This window comes from Pararge aegeria, chromosome 16 (assembly GCF_905163445.1).
Source record: "Pararge aegeria chromosome 16, ilParAegt1.1, whole genome shotgun sequence".
NCBI lineage: Eukaryota > Metazoa > Arthropoda > Insecta > Lepidoptera > Nymphalidae > Pararge > Pararge aegeria.
In genome coordinates this window covers 15,537,955-15,555,781 of record NC_053195.1, presented here as the reverse complement: position 1 = coordinate 15,555,781, position 17,827 = coordinate 15,537,955, and the positions used below count along the sequence as shown (strand labels likewise).

General features: G+C 36.5%; 4 protein-coding genes and 2 non-coding genes across 7 annotated transcripts in view; 2 read left to right on the top strand and 4 right to left on the bottom strand.

The window, feature by feature from the left end:
- LOC120630648 (protein lifeguard 1-like) overlaps positions 1–10,976 on the bottom strand; it is a 28,816-nt gene extending 17,840 nt beyond the window's left edge. The window contains exons 1-2 of one of the 2 annotated variants that reach the window (XM_039899913.1): positions 10,831–10,976; positions 9,479–9,566 (exon numbers count right to left, since the gene is read on the bottom strand). In XM_039899913.1, coding sequence (XP_039755847.1) covers positions 9,479–9,482 — 4 coding nt within the window. In that variant the 5' untranslated portion in view covers positions 9,483–9,566; positions 10,831–10,976. Of the gene's footprint in view, positions 1–9,385; positions 9,433–9,478; positions 9,567–10,830 lie in introns of both variants that reach the window. The other variant, XM_039899911.1, reaches the window with a different exon arrangement.
- On the top strand, positions 3,581–5,873 carry LOC120630651 (protein ANTAGONIST OF LIKE HETEROCHROMATIN PROTEIN 1-like). The gene is made up of 2 exons (XM_039899915.1): positions 3,581–4,028; positions 4,828–5,873. The coding sequence occupies exons 1-2, from the start codon at positions 3,730–3,732 to the stop codon at positions 5,273–5,275; spliced, it is 747 nt and encodes a 248-aa protein (XP_039755849.1). The 5' UTR covers positions 3,581–3,729; the 3' UTR covers positions 5,276–5,873.
- On the bottom strand, positions 4,043–6,066 carry LOC120630649. The gene is made up of 2 exons (XM_039899914.1): positions 5,872–6,066; positions 4,043–4,767 (listed from the first exon to the last, which is right to left on the bottom strand). The coding sequence occupies exons 1-2, from the start codon at positions 6,050–6,052 to the stop codon at positions 4,061–4,063; spliced, it is 888 nt and encodes a 295-aa protein (XP_039755848.1). The 5' UTR covers positions 6,053–6,066; the 3' UTR covers positions 4,043–4,060.
- A 666-nt stretch (positions 10,977–11,642) lies between the features above and the next one.
- Positions 11,643–13,389, top strand: LOC120630362 (39S ribosomal protein L52, mitochondrial). Its single transcript, XM_039899568.1, has 3 exons — positions 11,643–11,809; positions 12,456–12,604; positions 13,106–13,389. Exons 1-3 carry the CDS (start codon positions 11,767–11,769, stop codon positions 13,286–13,288), a joined length of 375 nt encoding a protein of 124 aa, XP_039755502.1. The 5' UTR covers positions 11,643–11,766; the 3' UTR covers positions 13,289–13,389.
- A 2,798-nt stretch (positions 13,390–16,187) lies between these two features.
- Positions 16,188–16,259, bottom strand: Trnat-cgu. Its single transcript has one exon. It is a non-coding gene; the product is annotated as a tRNA-Thr (tRNA).
- A 1,230-nt stretch (positions 16,260–17,489) lies between these two features.
- Trnat-ugu lies at positions 17,490–17,561 on the bottom strand. Its single transcript has one exon. It is a non-coding gene; the product is annotated as a tRNA-Thr (tRNA).
- Positions 17,562–17,827: the final 266 nt, after the last annotated feature.

Here is a 17,827-nt window from a genome sequence, read left to right as displayed (position 1 = left end):
AGTCCTGGAAATATTCATTTTTATATTGCAGTAAGGCACGCGTTTTTAACCGACTAATTCACTCGATAAAACCACGGTAGCGCAACTAGTAACGTTATAAGGTAGAAAGTCCTACGTCTACTGTGGCCGAGGTTACTATCATAGTTGAAAGGACGAATAGTGGCATATGTTACTTTTAGTCCTGGAAATATTCATTTTTATATTGCAGTAAGGCACGCGTTTTTAACCGACTAATTCACTCGATAAAACCACGGTAGCGCAGCTAGTAACGTTATAAGGTAGAAAGTCCTACGTCTACTGTGGCCGAGGTTACTATCAACTAATATGATTCATATCATACGAAGTCGGGAAGTCCCGGTTAGTCACGCATATATTCACGATATTAAAACATTTAATGCCAATGTAAATTGGAGCTAATACACTTTGTCTTAAAGCCCTAAATTACTACTGTTTTTTATTTTATGACGATTCCGCTAGGAGCGTTGGATGCAGGCTGTATGGGCTACAATTTCATTACTCCGAAGCCACTATAGAAAAACTTTCATGGTTTCGTTGGTTTTTGTCGTTGGTTCGACTGTGAATTATTATTATTACTCTTTATCTGTACACCACATGAAGTATAACATGAAAAAAGAAACAAAAAAATAGAAGGAGAATACAAAAGGCAACCTTATCGCTTAGTAGTGATACGACCTTTCTAAGGTTGCCATGCAGGGAGGAAAATAAAGAGGAGAACAAACTGCAGGTGACACAAAATACGAGAACCTTGATACGATTTACGATTTTTAAGATTTTGTCTGGTGGGAGGCTTTGGCCGTGGCTAGTTACCACCCTACCGACAAATACGCTCCGCTAAGCAATTTAGTGTTCCGGTGCGATGTCGCGTGGAAACCGATTGGGGGTATGAATGACTACCGTACTCCATAAAAGGTTCGCCCGCTACCATATTATACTGTACCATCACTTACCATCAGGTGAGATTGCAGTCATTGCAGTCAATTTGCTAACTTGTAGTAGAATAAATAAAAACACAAGGTATTCGGGGTTTCAGAATCAGCCAAGTAAGGACATTTGTGTTGCCCAATGATCCAAGGCACGAGCCTTAGAGAGAAAATTAGGTCGGTCGCCGTCGCTTCGGTTACTAATACGCGATAATAATAGCTAAAGCCCGCCAATCCACATAGCGGCAGCGTGGTGGGTTCTACAGCCTTGGCATACATAGTGGTAATGATGATAAGTTAAAAATTATTACGTAATATAATGTCTAGATCACACCCGTTCATTAAAATATGAAACATACAATCGTATTTTATTCAATTGCCTATACATTTTTCAGGATCTAGAGCATAACGAGCCATTTAGATACAGAAGAATGTTCATTGAAATATTTTTACACATAAATGTACTGTTAAATTATATCACAATAATCGCATATCGTTTAAATATCGTAAAACCTAAAAACTTAGAATTTCTGTTTTTGACAGCGGTAATGGCTCGATATATCGGTTTTTAAACTTTCAATTGCATTATACTATATTATTACTAGCTCCTGCCCGCGACTTCAGAAATGGGTCTAAAGCTTCGCTCGTTAACAATTTTTAATCCTACCACGGGAACTATTTGAGAGATCGGTATAGAAAGTACATGTCCTTTTCCATAACACAGGTGATATGCATAACATTTCAAAGCTGTCTGCCCGCGGCTCGTAAACAAGGAAGCTCGTAAGGAATCGGGATAAAAGGTAGCTAGCTAGCTTATGTCCTTTTCCATGTCAAAGGCTACATTCATTTAATCCAAATCGCTTCAGCCGTTTTTGCGTCATAGAGTAACAAACATCCACACTTTCACATTTATATTGTAATATTATTAGGATAGTAGGATTGCATTTAATCGATTTTCACAATATAATGACAACATTAAGTGTGTTACAGACCACGCATTTACTCATTGAAGGTAATTTTTGCTAACGAGATTATAAAACTCATTTTCAGGGTCGATATACTTGTGTAGGTGGATATCATTAGGAGTTCGCATGAGACTTGTATAATACACTTTAGTACGATACGGTAAAGTTCGAGTTTAAAAAGCAGGAGTATAACTACAATTGTTTGTTGAGATGCGTCAATATAAAAATTTCAAAAATTACATGTCAAACATGCGGGTAATCCTTAATTATAGATTAAAGAGCAGAGCAGAATCTTTTTGGAGTCATGATTAACCGAATACCGGCCAACTACAAGGCAGGGCAAGGGTCTCAGAATGAGAAGGGTTTAGACCGTAGTCCACCACGCTGGCTGAGTGCATATGGACTTCACACGTCTTTGAGAACATTATGGAGAACTCTCAAGCATGCAGTTTACCTCTCAATGTTTTCTGTTAACTTTAAATCAACTGATTAAAACGCACATCGATAGCTTCCATAGTATTTTCTCCTACGCCATTGGTTGCCTGGAAGAGAGCTATATAGAAATAAGGCCGCCAAATTGTACCTTCTACCTTAACGCTCTATTATAATTGTGCTTTGTAAATTTTCTTTGTGTGGTGTACAATAAAAGTGTATTCATTCATTCACATACCTAACTCCGAAAATTTAGAAGGGCATGCCGCGGGATCTTCCTCGGTCTATTCAGTTCTATTCATTCAGGAGAGCTGATGTCTGACACGCTAGGCTGTCAACGCTTCAGAGGAAGTACTTTTCTTCATAATTCTTTACATTTAAATCAACAGGCTCCTTATAAGCGACATCGCTAAGGAACTACACCATTTTGTCTTGATCAATTGTATTTTATTGGCAAGTAGTTAGTAGTCATTCTAATCACAAAGATTGTGCTTTTTGTGCTAGCGATTGACTAGTAGGGAGAGGTTGTTTAGGGGAAGTGTTCTTTGCCGTTCTTTCAATGAGAGAGAGACGAGCGAGCGATTGCGTCAAAGGTAGTAGTCATTTTAATCACAAAGATTGTGCTTTTTGTGCTAGCGATCGACATGTGTAGATGGAGAGGTTCTTTAGGGAAAGAGTTCTTTGCCGTTCTTTCAATGAGAGAGAGAGACGAGCGAGCGATTGCGTCAAAGGTCGACATTTTTTGCCGCACCAAGTGCTGTCGTTAATTTGTCGCTAGCGAATCGGTCTGTACAGTCAGAGGAAATGATTCCGAGACAATGTTTAAATTGTCTAAAATAGACGTAGAATCCTGAACTTAGTTAGTAGAGCTTGTCACAGAGCTTCATGCAACCGCCATGCTAGTATCTGCTGTGTTCTGGTCTGAAGGGCGTGGCCAATTACCAGTGTAATTACAGACACATGAGCACGTACGCCTCAGGTTGACAGGTACAGAGAGGCATTTGGGAGAGAGATTTTTGGGACGTCAGGTCCTACGAAGAATTTCTCTGATATCAGGGGGGCAATCTGTTTCTAGGTTCTTCAATTATTAATATAAAATATTGACAACCCCTGTTGTATCCATGTATTTTTCATAATATTACTGCATGTGTATACCGCTCATATCACACGATTGTGAAATTAAACAAGTTCACAGATTTATATCTAAGTAGGTATGTGTGACTAAAATAACATTAAGGGCCGCCGTACACGGACTGCTCGAGCAGTTAGCGGCTGAGTGAAATACACGGACCGCTCGAGCGGTCGGCGTCGACTGCTTGAGCTGTCGGTTGTTGACTGCTCGAGCTACGACTCAACTGCTCGAGCAGTTGATTTTCTACCACAGTCGAGTCATGGATTCTGACGAGGAAGCACTGCTTTTGCTGCTCCTGCTCAGGCGGAGACGACGGCGGCGACGTCAAAAGAGAAAATTTTGGGTTCATCCAATTTTGCAATTAAGAGAACAACGTGGACAATTCCATCATTTGTTTATGGAACTTAGAAGTGATGAAGAAAAATTTTTCAACTATTTTAGAATGTCAAAGTCTTCGTTTGATGAATTGTATAATATACTAAAGTCTCACATTAAACGGGAAGACACAATTATGAGGAGAAGTATCGAACCTGAAGAAAGACTAGCAGTAACATTGAGGTAAGAAAAATATATAGTAATTATTAAAATTTTTATTCATTAAAAATATTGGAAATTACATCATCGGACATTACAGAACATGATGAAAGGTCTTCAAATTGAGAATTTTGGTCATCAGCCATTGATGTAGAGGGGCCGGTTGCTGATCTAGAGGGACCAGGCACTGATGTAGAGGTAGAGGGGCCAGTATTATAACCCCATGGTCCACGATAATCATTAAACGATGAATATCCCCTGTCACCATAACTCGAAGGATATGTGTGATTTGTCATCCCTTTAAAGTATTTCACTACGTTAAGTATTTCGGTCTTAGCATCTAATTTATAATGCTCATTAATTTTTTTGAATTCGCCAACTAATGATAGTAAAAACAATTTATCTTCATCTTCATTATCAATGCGCGAATTCTGCGTTTTTTCATCTAAACGTTTGGATAATTTTTCAATTAAGACGTTCTCATCTGTGATTTTAGTAGTTAATTTTCTTTTGTTTCTTTCTCTGGGTATTTTATTTTGACCATTTTCGGTTTCTCCGGACGTAATTTCAGTGTGCTCACTCTCTTGTAAACTATTTGTTTTGTCGGGTCTATCTTCTATTATTGCCTTTAAAAAAGACATCTGCTGATAATATGCATATGGCCGAATGTTGAGGGCTGCTGAACCACTCTTTGGTTTAATTTTTTTAGCATATCTGGTGTATCCATCTCTTAATGTTTTCCATTTTTTCTGTATTAACATGGCTGTAACAACAAAAAAATATAAGTTAGTATAATTGATTGATTTATAAATATGTTTTACAGGTATTTGGCAACTGGATGTACATTTATGGATTTGCAATATAGTTTTAGAATAGCATCAACAACAATAGGTAAGATAGTGAGGGATGTTTGCAGAAATATATGGATACATATGAAGGATATGTGTATGGAACAACTAACTAAAGATAAATGGAAAGACATAATAAATGGTTTCAAAAAAAATGCTCAGTTTCCGAACTGCCTCGGTGCCGTTGATGGCAAACATATTAGAATAATACAACCCGCGCAAAGTGGATCGTCATATTATAACTATAAAAATTATTTTTCGATAATACTTCTAGCAGTATGTGATAGTAATCATATGTTCACTTTCGTGGATATAGGCTCATATGGAAGGCACGCTGACTCGACTATTTTCGAAGAGAGTTGTCTATATAAAATGTTACAAGAAAAAAAGTTAAATATACCTCCACCTTCTGCAATATCATAAAATGGACCGTTATTACCGAATGTGTTTATTGGGGATGAAGCGTTTAGCTTGCAGGAAAATTTAATGCGTCCATATGGTGGCAAGAATTTACCAGAGAAAAAAAAAATTTTTAACTATCGGTTATCACGTGCGAGGCGATATATTGAATGCACGTTTGGCATATTAGCTAATAAATGGCGGATCTTTCATAGACCACTCAACGTCAACGTTGATTTCGCAGTGGATATAGTAAAATCATCGTGTGTTCTTCACAACTACGTAAAACAACGAGATGGAAATAAATTTGAGGATACGTTTGAGGGTCTTCCTTATTCTATAATACATTCAACCCAGCAAGTTCGTCCAGGTGGACCTATGTTAACAACAATCCGTGAAGAATTTGCTAATTACTTTGTGAGCGAAGAAGGCAAACTAGATTGGCAATGGAATATGATATAAATCAAAAGGGCGCCGTCCGTATAACATAGCCTCTGTATTCTTTTAAATATTAAAAATATAATAAGAAGCAAAACAACTATTATATTGTTACCAGTCTGTTTTTTAATAATAAATAAAATAATAAATGTGTGTGTTAAATGACTGACTTTTTTACTTACCGATTTGATTTTTTTCTTCAACTGGTTTTTCATCAAAGTTCTCAATTACTTGGGCACAAATAATTGCCCATGCATTGTTCTTCTTTATTTTGTCGCTGTGTTCCTTAAGTTTATAGTTCCAAATAAGTTCTTGCGTTTTAATTGCGCTAATAAGGGCATCACTATCGCACACGCCCTCCATGTTCAAAAAACAGCCGGCAAATGAGAAAACAGACGCCGCGAGGCCGCAAAGGGCGGGGGGGAGAGGGAAGTCGGAGAGCTGTCGACTGCTCTAGCGCAGTCAACGGCTCGAGCAGTCGGTGTATGCCTCGCAACCGCTCGCGAGCGGTCGACGGCACGATGGAATTTCATCATGCAGTTGACGGCTTGAAGCGGTCGCGACTGCTCGAGCAGTCGTGTGTACGGCAGCGAATGAATGACTATAGTTCACTGCGCGGTCGCGGCTTTAAGCAGTCGGTCTCAACTGCTTGAAGCAGTCCGTGTACGGCGGCCCTTAGAATCAATTTGAACTACATTATAAGTGGGTACCTACAGTGATAACAGGTATATTCATTATGACGCATTATTAAGAGTACGCTGACAGATAGGTGGTGATCTGTGGCGTGCATAGAGGGTATGCATAGGGTATGCAGATGATATAAAATGAAGAAAATCTCCAGTACGAGTTATAAATACTTAAGAGTAGGCTTTTTATAACTCTTGCAATGCCTATCCTTAAGTTTTTTTAACTTGCACTGGAGATTTCCTTTGATTTATATCATCTGCATACCCTATGTAAACCCTCTATGCACGCCACCGGTGGTGATTGGCTGAAACATGGCATTTACTGGTTGTACGTCAACCGTACTAATAAGATCTCCATTTGCTTGGATTTTTTTTTGTGGAACAAATTTGTCTTTTCATTTTTTAATATCTGCAATAACTTACAGAAAACAATTTCGATGTTTCACATCTGCCAGGCGTCCCGTGACGGCTCACACGTTTTTATTTTTTTTCATAATAATAATAATAATTATAATCATTTATAAGCAATTTAAACCATAGTTTTTAACGGAGAACGGGCAGTGTCCTCTGAGCTACTACTAACTTTTACCATCTGCTATCAACAACCCATCTGTACAATTTGGTGGTTATGGGTTGAGTTCAGCAGTGGACTGTTATAGTTGCAATTAAGTTAGGGTTGGATTTTGTATAGTGACAATGAATTTCTAATAGAAGTTTAGCCAAGTTTGGCTAAGGCAAGCCAAAATTTGGTTGCCTCTTATCTCAGTGACAGAACCCAAAGGGTTTGCATAAAAGACATTAAGTCGCAGGGGTCGGCTACGTCAATGGGTGTCCCACAGGGTTCAATCTTGGGTCCCTTTCTATTTTTGGTGTATATAAATGATCTACCACACCATGTCAGTGAAACCTGTGACATTGTACTGTTTGCTGATGATACATCTCTAATTTTTAAAACTGATAGAGGTAGAGACAACTCTGACGATGTAAGCCGTGCTATGTCGCATGTGTCGCACTGGTTTACTGTCAATAATTTACTTTTAAATGCAAAAAAAACTAAGTGTGTGGAATTTATTTTACCAAATGTAAAGTTAATAAAAATATAATAATAAATGGAGAATCACTAAAAATGGAAGATTCCACAGTTTTTCTGGGCATGACCTTGGATTGTAAGCTTCAGTGGGGTACCCATATAGATACACTAGCAGGTAAACTAAGCTCGGCTGCCTACGCCGTCAGGAAAATTAGACAGATTACTGACGTAGAAACAGCTAGACTTGTTTACTTCGCGTACTTTCATAGTGTGATGTCTTACGGGATCTTATTATGGGGAAAAGCTGCTGATATTGAAACTATATTCATATTGAAGAAAAGAGCTGTACGGTCAATATATAAACTTAAATCACGTGAATCCCTCCGTGAAAAATTTAAAGAAATTGGTATACTTACGGTAGCCTCACAATACATTTATAACAATATAGTATTTGTAAGACAACATATTAGTCTTTATAAACAAAAAGTGGATATAAACAGTCGACTTACAAGAAATGGTCATAAATTAGTGACATCTGCATATCGTCTGCGAAAGGTGCAGAAGTCATTTGTGGGATTGAGTATACGCTTTTATAATATGATTCCTAAGGTAATTTTGGACCTACCAATCCATAAGTTTAAAGAATGTGTTAAAACACATTTATTACAGCGAGGTTATTATACAATTGTGAGGTTTCTTAATGACAAGGTTGCTTGGAAGCATCCGGCTCCGCTTTCATCTCTCACAAGATAGAAAAATGAATGTTAAAATATAAAATGTAAATTTTTGATGTTGGAAAAGAGCAACTGCTGAGTTTCTTGCCGGCTTCTTCTCGGTAGAATCTGCCTTCCGAACCGGTGGTAGAGTCACTACACACGGACAGACTTGACGTTTCAAAAGTGCTTGTATTAGGCCTACTTGAAATAAATGAATTTTGAATTTGAACAAGTTCACAAGAGCAATAAATACTAGTGATAATCCAACTGTATTTGAATGGAGACATAGCGTAACCTTAATTCCAGGTACACTGAAGAATATGTACTACTAACTTTTATGATATGATTTAATGTCAAATGTAATCAAAACTCCATTATAAAATTATTAGCCAATTTTAAAATATACATAGAATTTTAAAAGAAAGTAATTTGACAAGGCAATTAACGATGGGTGCCACAAAAAGCCATATCTGCTGTGAAGCAGCTATAGTGCAATGCTGTTTTCGGGTCTGATGGGTGTGGTGTAATAACTGGCACATGAGGCTTACTGTCTAAGCTCTCTCAAATTTGACGGATATAGGGTGGCACGTTCCCTGTTTTTAGGCAATGGTTTTTTACTTTACATCAGTTGGGCCACCTGCTTGGTGCTGCCGTCAATTATGACTATAAAAATAAAAAAAGGTTCGCCAATGTTGAATTAATAAAAACATTGTTTTATCATCATCATATCAAACCCACCGCAGGACACAGATCTTGATAAAGTTACATATTATTGATAAAATTCACTATGGGATTGTTTTTTGTTCATTATTAATTAATATGTATTACAAAAAAAGGTGATTAAAGATGTATGATTGACAAACGGCGTTCGACTGTGCAGGCTGTGGCCTGCAGAGTTTATTTTCAAAGTCTATGGTATAGCATTCTGGTTTGCATTTTCATTGCTTTTCAGCATCAATCAGTAGGGTGGATCCTCATTTGTGAGAAACTAGGTTCTAATTTCACTAAATTTTTGGGACATTGTGTTAGCTTAGTGCCTGCAGAATATTTTTGCATGTGTGTAACTTAAAAGTATAAAGAATTAGTATAAACATCAAGCTTTTGGAAGTAGTTTTTGTTTTAACAAACAAGCTTGCTAAGGGGAGTAACTAAAATTAAATAGCACATAGTACATGGCAGCTTTTTTACAAGACAAAAAAAAAACTGTTGGACAATGAGGATGTTCAGGTGCACAACATTCAAACGATTATATAAAGAATAAAACCTCCTGGATAAACTCCACTGCTCTGCCACATTGTCCAAAGTCACAGACTGTAAAGAAAGAGAGAAATTGAGTAACTATGTAAGGAATACGTACACATGCTGTCGTAATTTTTCTGCTCAGACGGGTTTAGCTTTTCGGAAGCCGTTTTGATAATCCTTCACTTACACAGTGAAGGAAAAAACTGAAAGAGAAATTTGTATAATTAAATTATTTTCCTAAGATTTTAAATTTAGACTATGTGGACTTAAAACCTTAGGAACAACATCTATAAAAATAGCTATTCATATATCGATCATTTTTAGATTTTACAACAATTACTTTAAGTTTTCCCTAATTTTTTTTACAGGCTGCAGATAATAAATAATAACTCTTGGATTTACACTTGAACAAAAAGTGAGGTGCCATTGATATTGAGACTTGAAATAATTCAATATAAATGATAGTGGAATGTAATATTAAGCTAGCTCTGCTTCTTTTATTAAACACGCTGAACGATGATTGAAGTGTGTAGTACAAAATATACATGACAATGTACACTGCGAGATCATCAGTATAAGGTATTACGTATTCTGGTCCAACATGCATTATGGTTGAAATGCAGTGAGTTTAGGCTTAAGGTCCTTCTCTCATTTGATTGTGTAGGCCCAGCAGTGAGATATTAGTTGAAATGTTGAACAGCTTTTCATGTTCATTAGTTATAGCCAATGCTATCTCTAAATTTATTGGATGCATTGCTGTTAACGTACGTTCCAATAGTTATTGTTGTTTTCCACTCTTCACTGACAGCACCTTAACATTTCAAAAGTCAGAATGTGAAAAGAACAGTGCATCTCTATCACAAACGTATGCCCCATTAATTTGTAAGGCCTTAAACATCTCCATACTATCTCAGTGAGGGTTGGATCCTTTTTGTTTTACTATGTACAATTGTTCTAAACAAAATTAAATTAATGGCCTTTCAAGTCACTACATCCAAACCATTGTAGCAAAATCTCTTGATTATTTGCACTTATTGTGTAAAGTAAGGATTTGAAGTCTCAGTTACAGAACTCTGCTATTGAAAACCGAAAGGTCATCCTGCAGTATAGTACCAAGTATCTTGGCTGAACTAAAATGATTGTTGAAGCCCGCTCTGTGAATATGGCCCTTTAACAGATGTTTAAAAGTTTTACATCCATGTCGGATATTGATCGATTTTCCATTAATTCTCATAAATGATGCAATACAGAAAAAAATGTTATTTGTTTACCTATTTGTACTTCATACTTTTTCTACTTTTTTATTTTAAAATAGCACATTAGCATCCTTACGGTATGCAAATTAATCATCTTTTTCTCTCATACCTTTAGAAAGTACTAGAGCGCACCGCTTAGTTTCCAAATGGCGCAACAATTGATCGATTTGTTTTCTCATTGAAATAACTACCAACAGCGTATTTTACTTACACTCTTTGATGGTGAACAGATGGATCGGAAGAAAACTTGCGAATCACACTAAGGCACTGCTATTTTTAGCAAACTTGCACTTATTTTTCCCAAACACGACTGTAATGAACTCAGACGGGTTTTCACACATCGATTGACAATACGGAATAGGGATGCCATTTTACACTTCCCACTTTACCACCATTACTTTAGACACATACCAAAAATATATTCATTAAAATAATCGGATCGCCTTGAACTAATTTATAAATTGGAGCTATAGTAATACAGTTATTATAATTTTAATTATCAAATATATTCATTTGTTGCCTCGATAAAGGTACACATCAATTCACAAAACAGTCTTGAAGTATATACCCGAAATATTTGTAAGTTGCCATATGATGGCAACATAAATCATTGTGGTCATAGACAAGTTTACAGATGATAAATAATATTTATTTACTGGTCTGTGATAATTAATAACAACTCCTCGATGGCTATAATACAGACCAATGTAATGTACAAGTCAAATCAATGAATTTAATAATAAAATTAACTTTTTTTATTATGTTAACTTAAAAGAATGGTATGTTTTTTTTTTCCACTTACGTTTATAGTTATCAACGAATGAATTACTCTTAATCACTTCTTTTGTATTCTTCTTCCTTTGTCTTTCCAGGTTAATGTTTATAAAAGAATATTTGTAATTACATGAATTTTATAAATGAATATTTGTGATGTCCGCATAAAGACTCAGTGCCGCGAAACAGAAAAAAAGACTTGTTTTAAACCTTTATATGTCAAAAGTTGGCAGTACTGGTCTATGGTCTCTAAAAGAAAGAAATCTGTGGTCAATCCTCAAAATAACCTCAAAAAGTAAAAACAATAATGAAATTTGGAGGAAAGTAAAGTAAAATAAAAACATTATAAACTTTTTACATATTTCTATTAAAAATGAGTAAATTTGTGAATATTCTAACATCATCTAGATATACTGGTAAGAGTTTATTTCGTTGAATTTGTGTGTGTGTGTTTATATTGTACAGATTTTTGTTTATTATAGAGTATTTTTATACTTTTGTTTATAAATAATTAAAACACTAATTTTAAATTATTTATAAATAAAAATGTTAATATACGCTATAATAAACAATAATCTGTAAAAAATTATAAGATGTCTTAACAGTATTGTATTTTGGTCACCTGCCTCACTTTTCTGATAATTTTTGTCTTCTAAATTAGGGCTTTAGTTTTTTAACGTCTTTCTCTAAACAGTGCCGGATTGGTAAGATTTATCAACCAGGAAATTCTCTAGCCACGCCTCCTTTGCTATTTCTGGGCTCCTTTCTCATGGCAGACAGGTTTTAGAGCATGCACTCATCAAGATTCACAAATGCAAGTTAGCAGGCATTGTTTTTAATCTATTGGCTCTCTAGAACACATTTAATGATGTTTGCCCACCTAGTTGGAATCCTAGTCGGGTCTACAAGTGCAGTAAAGTCAGTGTAGGGTTGCCATTCTGGCAATGTGGTACTCCAGCGTCAATCGGGTTTTTGAGGTATATGCTCTGCCCATCAACATTATGCTTCGTTGAGCAGTACCAATTGTCCAATCTCATCATATCCTAATATTTCTGCTTTCAGTTATACGTCGCACATTCACCAGCACCCCAGTAGCACACATGAAGCAATGGAGAATCTCAAAAGGATTGTCCGCTAACCGCAATGCTGAAGGTGTACTCACGGACAGTCCTGACTATACCTTCTTAGATGGAAGACCTACTCCATTACTGGTATGTATGTTTCAAATGTTTCATCTTAAATGAATAAGGTTAGTTTATTGTAATCATAGTTTTTGTACTCTCTCTGGCATAGTTTGTAGTTTGCTTTTTAGGTAGGATGTGTTAGGATGGTATTGAACAAAAATACTTTAGCTTTTATTATGGATTATAATCATCACACCAATAGTTATTGCTGGACATCTATAGAATCTAAGACGGGGAATTAAGAGGATGGATATAAACCCACTCACAGGAAGCTGGTGCAAACAAGAGGCACAAGAACAAGAATTTGAAAACTAAAGACTTTATGTACAGCAGTTGATATGCATAAATTTATATAATGCTTTATTTTCTGGTGTGGGGTCATGACTTTAGCACCTAAGGACCCCATAATCAGCACCTTGTGACCCTATACCAACACCTTGGGACCCCACTCTAGAACATTGTGACCCCAACCCAATATGTTGTCTTTTTATTACTGCAAGTAGCAATAATTTTTTTTACGAATTTCAGGTAAAGCAAAAGAAAAGGATGCTCAAACAACAGAACTATGCGAATCAAATTGTCACCTTGTGCTCAGAACTGGACTTTGCTAAACAGAGACATCAAGATGCTGTACGAGCCAAAGAGCAAGAGAGACAAGATATTATAAGAAACCGTTTAAAACCCAAAGGAAATGCTATGTTTAAAAAGTAGTTTTACTATGTTATTGTTATATTAGATAGAAATTTTAAGAGTGTAGTCTATATATAATTTGATACTTATTTGTATTAATTAAAGGTACTTGATAAAGATTATCTATCATTATTATGATACCACATCAGGCCAATGCAATGGGATTTTTGCTATAAAATTGTAAACAAAAAATTCATAATTCATTTATTTCATGTAGGCTTAGTTTATAAGCACTTTTGAATTATAGAAGCACAGTTAAATTATAGTCTATCTCTCGTGATTGTAAAATGTTGAAATGTTGTGAACCTTAAAACAACTGCTTACAATTTAATGCTTGTTTTACAGCAACAATTTTGTTCAGACCTCCAAAACCTTCCATACTAATGTAGGTTTATTATGAGAATTGTGTATCAGTGAAATACCAATATTATACAGCTTGTAAATCTGAACAGCTGAAATAAAAGGCTATGACTCTTAATGTTAAACTAGAAATAGAAGATGTAGATATAAGTTTTGTTTTATTTATCATTGCAAGCTTTAAGGGCAGTTTGCTGGTGTGTGTGGCAGTCCGGGGTCAGTCGACAGAAGTGTAAACCTATCTACGCAGTATAAATTTACCTAGTTAACGGATGCGTGCGTTGACGATGACGCGAGCTCCTGCTTTTTGTTCACCCAAAAAGTATCTACACAGGTATATATAACGTATACCTATATGTAGCTCTCGGAAAGCGTTCGGTGACGATGATGCGAGTTTCATTATTTTTGTTCACTAAAAGAGGGCCCAGTTTTCACTTCTTCTTACAAATAATACGAAGTCGCGGGCATACATTGTATAAACACAAAAAAAATAGATTTTAGTATGCATACTGGCATACAATTGAATTATCTCTGAAACTGTTGCATGAAAATTTCATTATGTCTAAAATAGCGCTTCCGTTCACTCCTAATGAAGCTTGAAGACCAGCGGAGCGTGTGGGGTATTGTTGAAGCTTTCAGAAAAGTACGTGGAAATTGGCCCTGGTTTTTGGGAAAAAAGGGATTTTATCTCTGGTCCCTATGACTTCGTTCCGGGCACATTCGATCATCATTCAAAAGGGAAAATGTGAAAAGTTTGTGATCAACATTCCGCGGATGTAAAGAGAGACGCGCGCGGGGCGTTTTCACTGTTTTTGGGACACTATGCACTGCATACAATGGGTGAATGAGAATTCGTGACGAACGATGTTTACAGATCGGATCATCGAAGTGTCGTTAAAAGAGACTTTGTTGAACGAGCTTCGGAGAACGTCGGTTAGCGTAAAAAAAAGTGCTGGAGCCTCAGGTACAGTTATTTATTGTCGAGTATTATGTGTTAAGGATATATTCTCAAAATAGTTGTACGTAAAGGTACCTATCGTTCTGATGTAAGGTATGCTGATAATAAATGTAAATATTTATGTGATTATTACCCCTATACAGTGAAGGGTAGTTTTTCCGTTCGCTGCCTCTATGTTTTTCCGCTAAGAAATTTTTTTTTTTTTACATATAAGTTGCACAGATTGTGGTGACATACACTTAAGACGATGTTTTTCATATGTAGACGGCGTGTGTAAAGTATAGTTTTCAGCGGACGCCTCAACGAATTGTGCTTATACGTTTTAAGTGTAAGTATGAAATATTTGTTCTGCTGATACAGGGGTCATTTTTGTCATTTATTGACAAGACGCCCATGTAGAATAAAAAGAATAAAAATAACTCTCTTACCTACACGTAAGCATCTTTTTTTTTTTTTAACTACAAGTTAGCCCCTGACTGCAATCTGACCTGGTGGTAAGTGATGATGCAGTGTAAGATAGTAGCGGGCTAACTTGTTAGGGAGTATGTCTGTTATATCAAACTCATTCCTAATCTGTTTCTACGCGACACCGTACCGGAACATTAAATCTCTTAGCGGAACACCTTTGTACGTAGGGTAGTAACTAGCCACGGCCAAATACTTTCGCAGCAGGCACTTCTACACCATCAGGTACATTCTGTACCTCATCACTTCAACCCATTATCGGCCCACTACAGAGCACGGGTCTCCTCTTCGTACGATGAGAAGGGGTTAAGGCTGTCCACCAATGACCCAGTTCGGATTGGTGGACTCCACACACTTTTGAGAACATTACCTAGAACTCTCAGGCATTCAGGTTTCCTCACGATGTTTTCCTTCACCGTTGAAGCAAGTGATATTTTAATTACTTAAACCAAACTTAGCTAGCTACTATGGAAAATTACGACCAAATAACGGTTTATGGGTTTATTATCGAATATACTTCGGTGAGTGTGCAACTTCACAATCTTGTTCATCTGTCTTCGATATACCACAGAACTGGGACACGCCGTCACCGATGGCATCCTTAATAAATATACTACGACAATACACACATCGCCATCCAGCCCCAAAGTAAGCGTAGCTTATGTTATGGGTACTAAATGTTATTTGTATAAACACCCAGGCACTGAAAAACAATCATGTTCATCACACAAACATTTTCCCGTTATAGGAATTGAACCTACGGCCTAGGACTCGGAAAGCAGGGTCGCTGCCCACTGCGCCAGTCGGCCGTCAATCGGATCCTTATGTGGTTGATATTCACGCCCTCCCGGCAACTGTGTTTCCTGCCTCGTATAACTTGAGTACCTTCATGTTTATAAAGACTAGCGTGCTCCAACCTAGACCTTAATATCATTGCTCTCTAACTGGCAGCGCTAAGAATACCTCCCTTGCAAGACAGCGCCTACTACTGCGCAAGGACGCGCTATTTAATTTTGAAAACGAAGAAGAAAACGCTATCGTTTTATGCGATATCAAATGCCTACGTAAAGTTGTAGATAAAGTCGAAGCCTCACGGTTTACACTCGAGAAATAAAAAGTAATAAAAAGAATATTTCCAAATGCCTCCTGTGAGGTTTGAACTCACGACCCCTGGTTTACGAGACCAGTGCTCTACCACTGAGCTAAAGAGGCTATTGAGGGTTCGACCAAATTTACCTATCTGTTTACTTTACCCTGTTTATATACTTACCTACCTTTAGTTATTCGCATATTTTTTAATTTACTAAAAGTTAGCATTGGACTGCAGTTTTTTGGTAAATGATAATGCAAACTAAGTTGATAGCGGGCTAACCTGTTAGTGGTAGGTATCGTACTCGTAGTTATATTGTACCTACCTAAATCCCTAATCGGTTTTTGCGCGCCACCGTGTAGAGATTATAAATTCCCATATTATTTTTTTTCACAAGCAAAGGTAAACCGACAAACAGCCAGCATCTTTCGCTGCATACATCATAGTTAAAAACATAATAAGGGAAACATTTTCGTATTTAAATTATAACTCATTATGAATTGTGAATAATTTGATCAAATTAAACGTTAATTTATATCGTACTATTTATAATCGAATAAACCACTTTGTTCGTTAAAAATAAAGAATGTAGGTATATTCTGTATTACACTGATAAATTAAAAATGGTTCATCTTCATACATATAACTAGAACATTATATTCGGGACATCATAAATAAAACAAGTACCTACGGTAATGTGAAATAAAACACATGTGTCACATATCTTGGATTGTGACCCTTAAATCGATTTAGTAAGGTCAACGTTATCAATCGGATGAAAAAATAGTAAGGAAGGCAGTGCTTTTGTACATTTACGAAGAGCACGTCACTGTGACTTATAGTGGGAACTGTTTTTGTGATTCTCACCCCGTATTATTTGTCTAAAAGTGCTCAGGAATAAGTATTGAAACCAAGGTTTTTTTTTATTATTATGAACATATCGTATTTGTACCTCTTTCTAACTAGCTTCTAAATTGAACATTGGTGAAACTCTTTATGGGTGATGGTGTCCTAGTACTCGTAGTTTCCTACCTTTTTAACCTAGTGAAAAAGTATTGATTTTTTCTATCAAGAAAGTGTTAGGACCAGCCTGAAGTTTGGAAGTTTTACGGATCCCCGTGCCTCGGAGAGCAAGTGCGCCTGATCTCTTTCCGGTTGTGTCGGATCAGATTTTCCATCAGATTATGAGAGTGAGGGAATAGGGAGTGCGCAGTTATGTCCGAGTCTCACGATAAAATCTCTCTGGAGATTTTCCACAGCGAAAAGCGGTCAGGGAACTATTATTTTTTATCCGACTAGCCTTTTTAATATAAATAAAAATAAAATGTAAAAAGACTCCCTTACATTGATTTTGCCTCCTGTGAGGATTGAACTCACGACCCCTGGTTTACAAGACCAGTGCTCTGCCACTGAGCTAAAGAGGCTGATACAACTTTTACACTTTTTTACTAGCATATTAAATTATCAAAGTAGGTACCTACGTAATATTTACGTATGTAAAGCAATTAATAATTGAACTAATGAATTACTTATGTACCATTATTAGATTAGATTATTGTGAGAATAGTTTATTGTTAACGAAATAAAGGTCTTTGAGATTGTTAGTGTAAACTCGCCCACTGCCTGCCATAATTAGTACCCATTTTGTTTCATGGGACGTGATGTCAGCGGACAAAAATTGATATTTTTT

Coding starts and splice junctions, on each gene's coding strand:
- LOC120630651 (XM_039899915.1), top strand. CDS start 3,730: ATGGATTCTGACGAGGAAGCACTGCTTTTGCTGCTCCTGCTCAGGCGG. Junction 4,029..4,827: donor AGACTAGCAGTAACATTGAG/GTAAGAAAAATA, acceptor TATGTTTTACAG/GTATTTGGCAACTGGATGTA.
- LOC120630362 (XM_039899568.1), top strand. CDS start 11,767: ATGAGTAAATTTGTGAATATTCTAACATCATCTAGATATACTG. Junction 11,810..12,455: donor AACATCATCTAGATATACTG/GTAAGAGTTTAT, acceptor TTCTGCTTTCAG/TTATACGTCGCACATTCACC. Junction 12,605..13,105: donor GAAGACCTACTCCATTACTG/GTATGTATGTTT, acceptor TACGAATTTCAG/GTAAAGCAAAAGAAAAGGAT.
- LOC120630649 (XM_039899914.1), bottom strand. CDS start 6,052: ATGGAGGGCGTGTGCGATAGTGATGCCCTTATTAGCGCAATTAAAACG. Junction 4,768..5,871: donor TGAAGAAAAAAATCAAATCG/GTAAGTAAAAAA, acceptor TTGTTGTTACAG/CCATGTTAATACAGAAAAAA.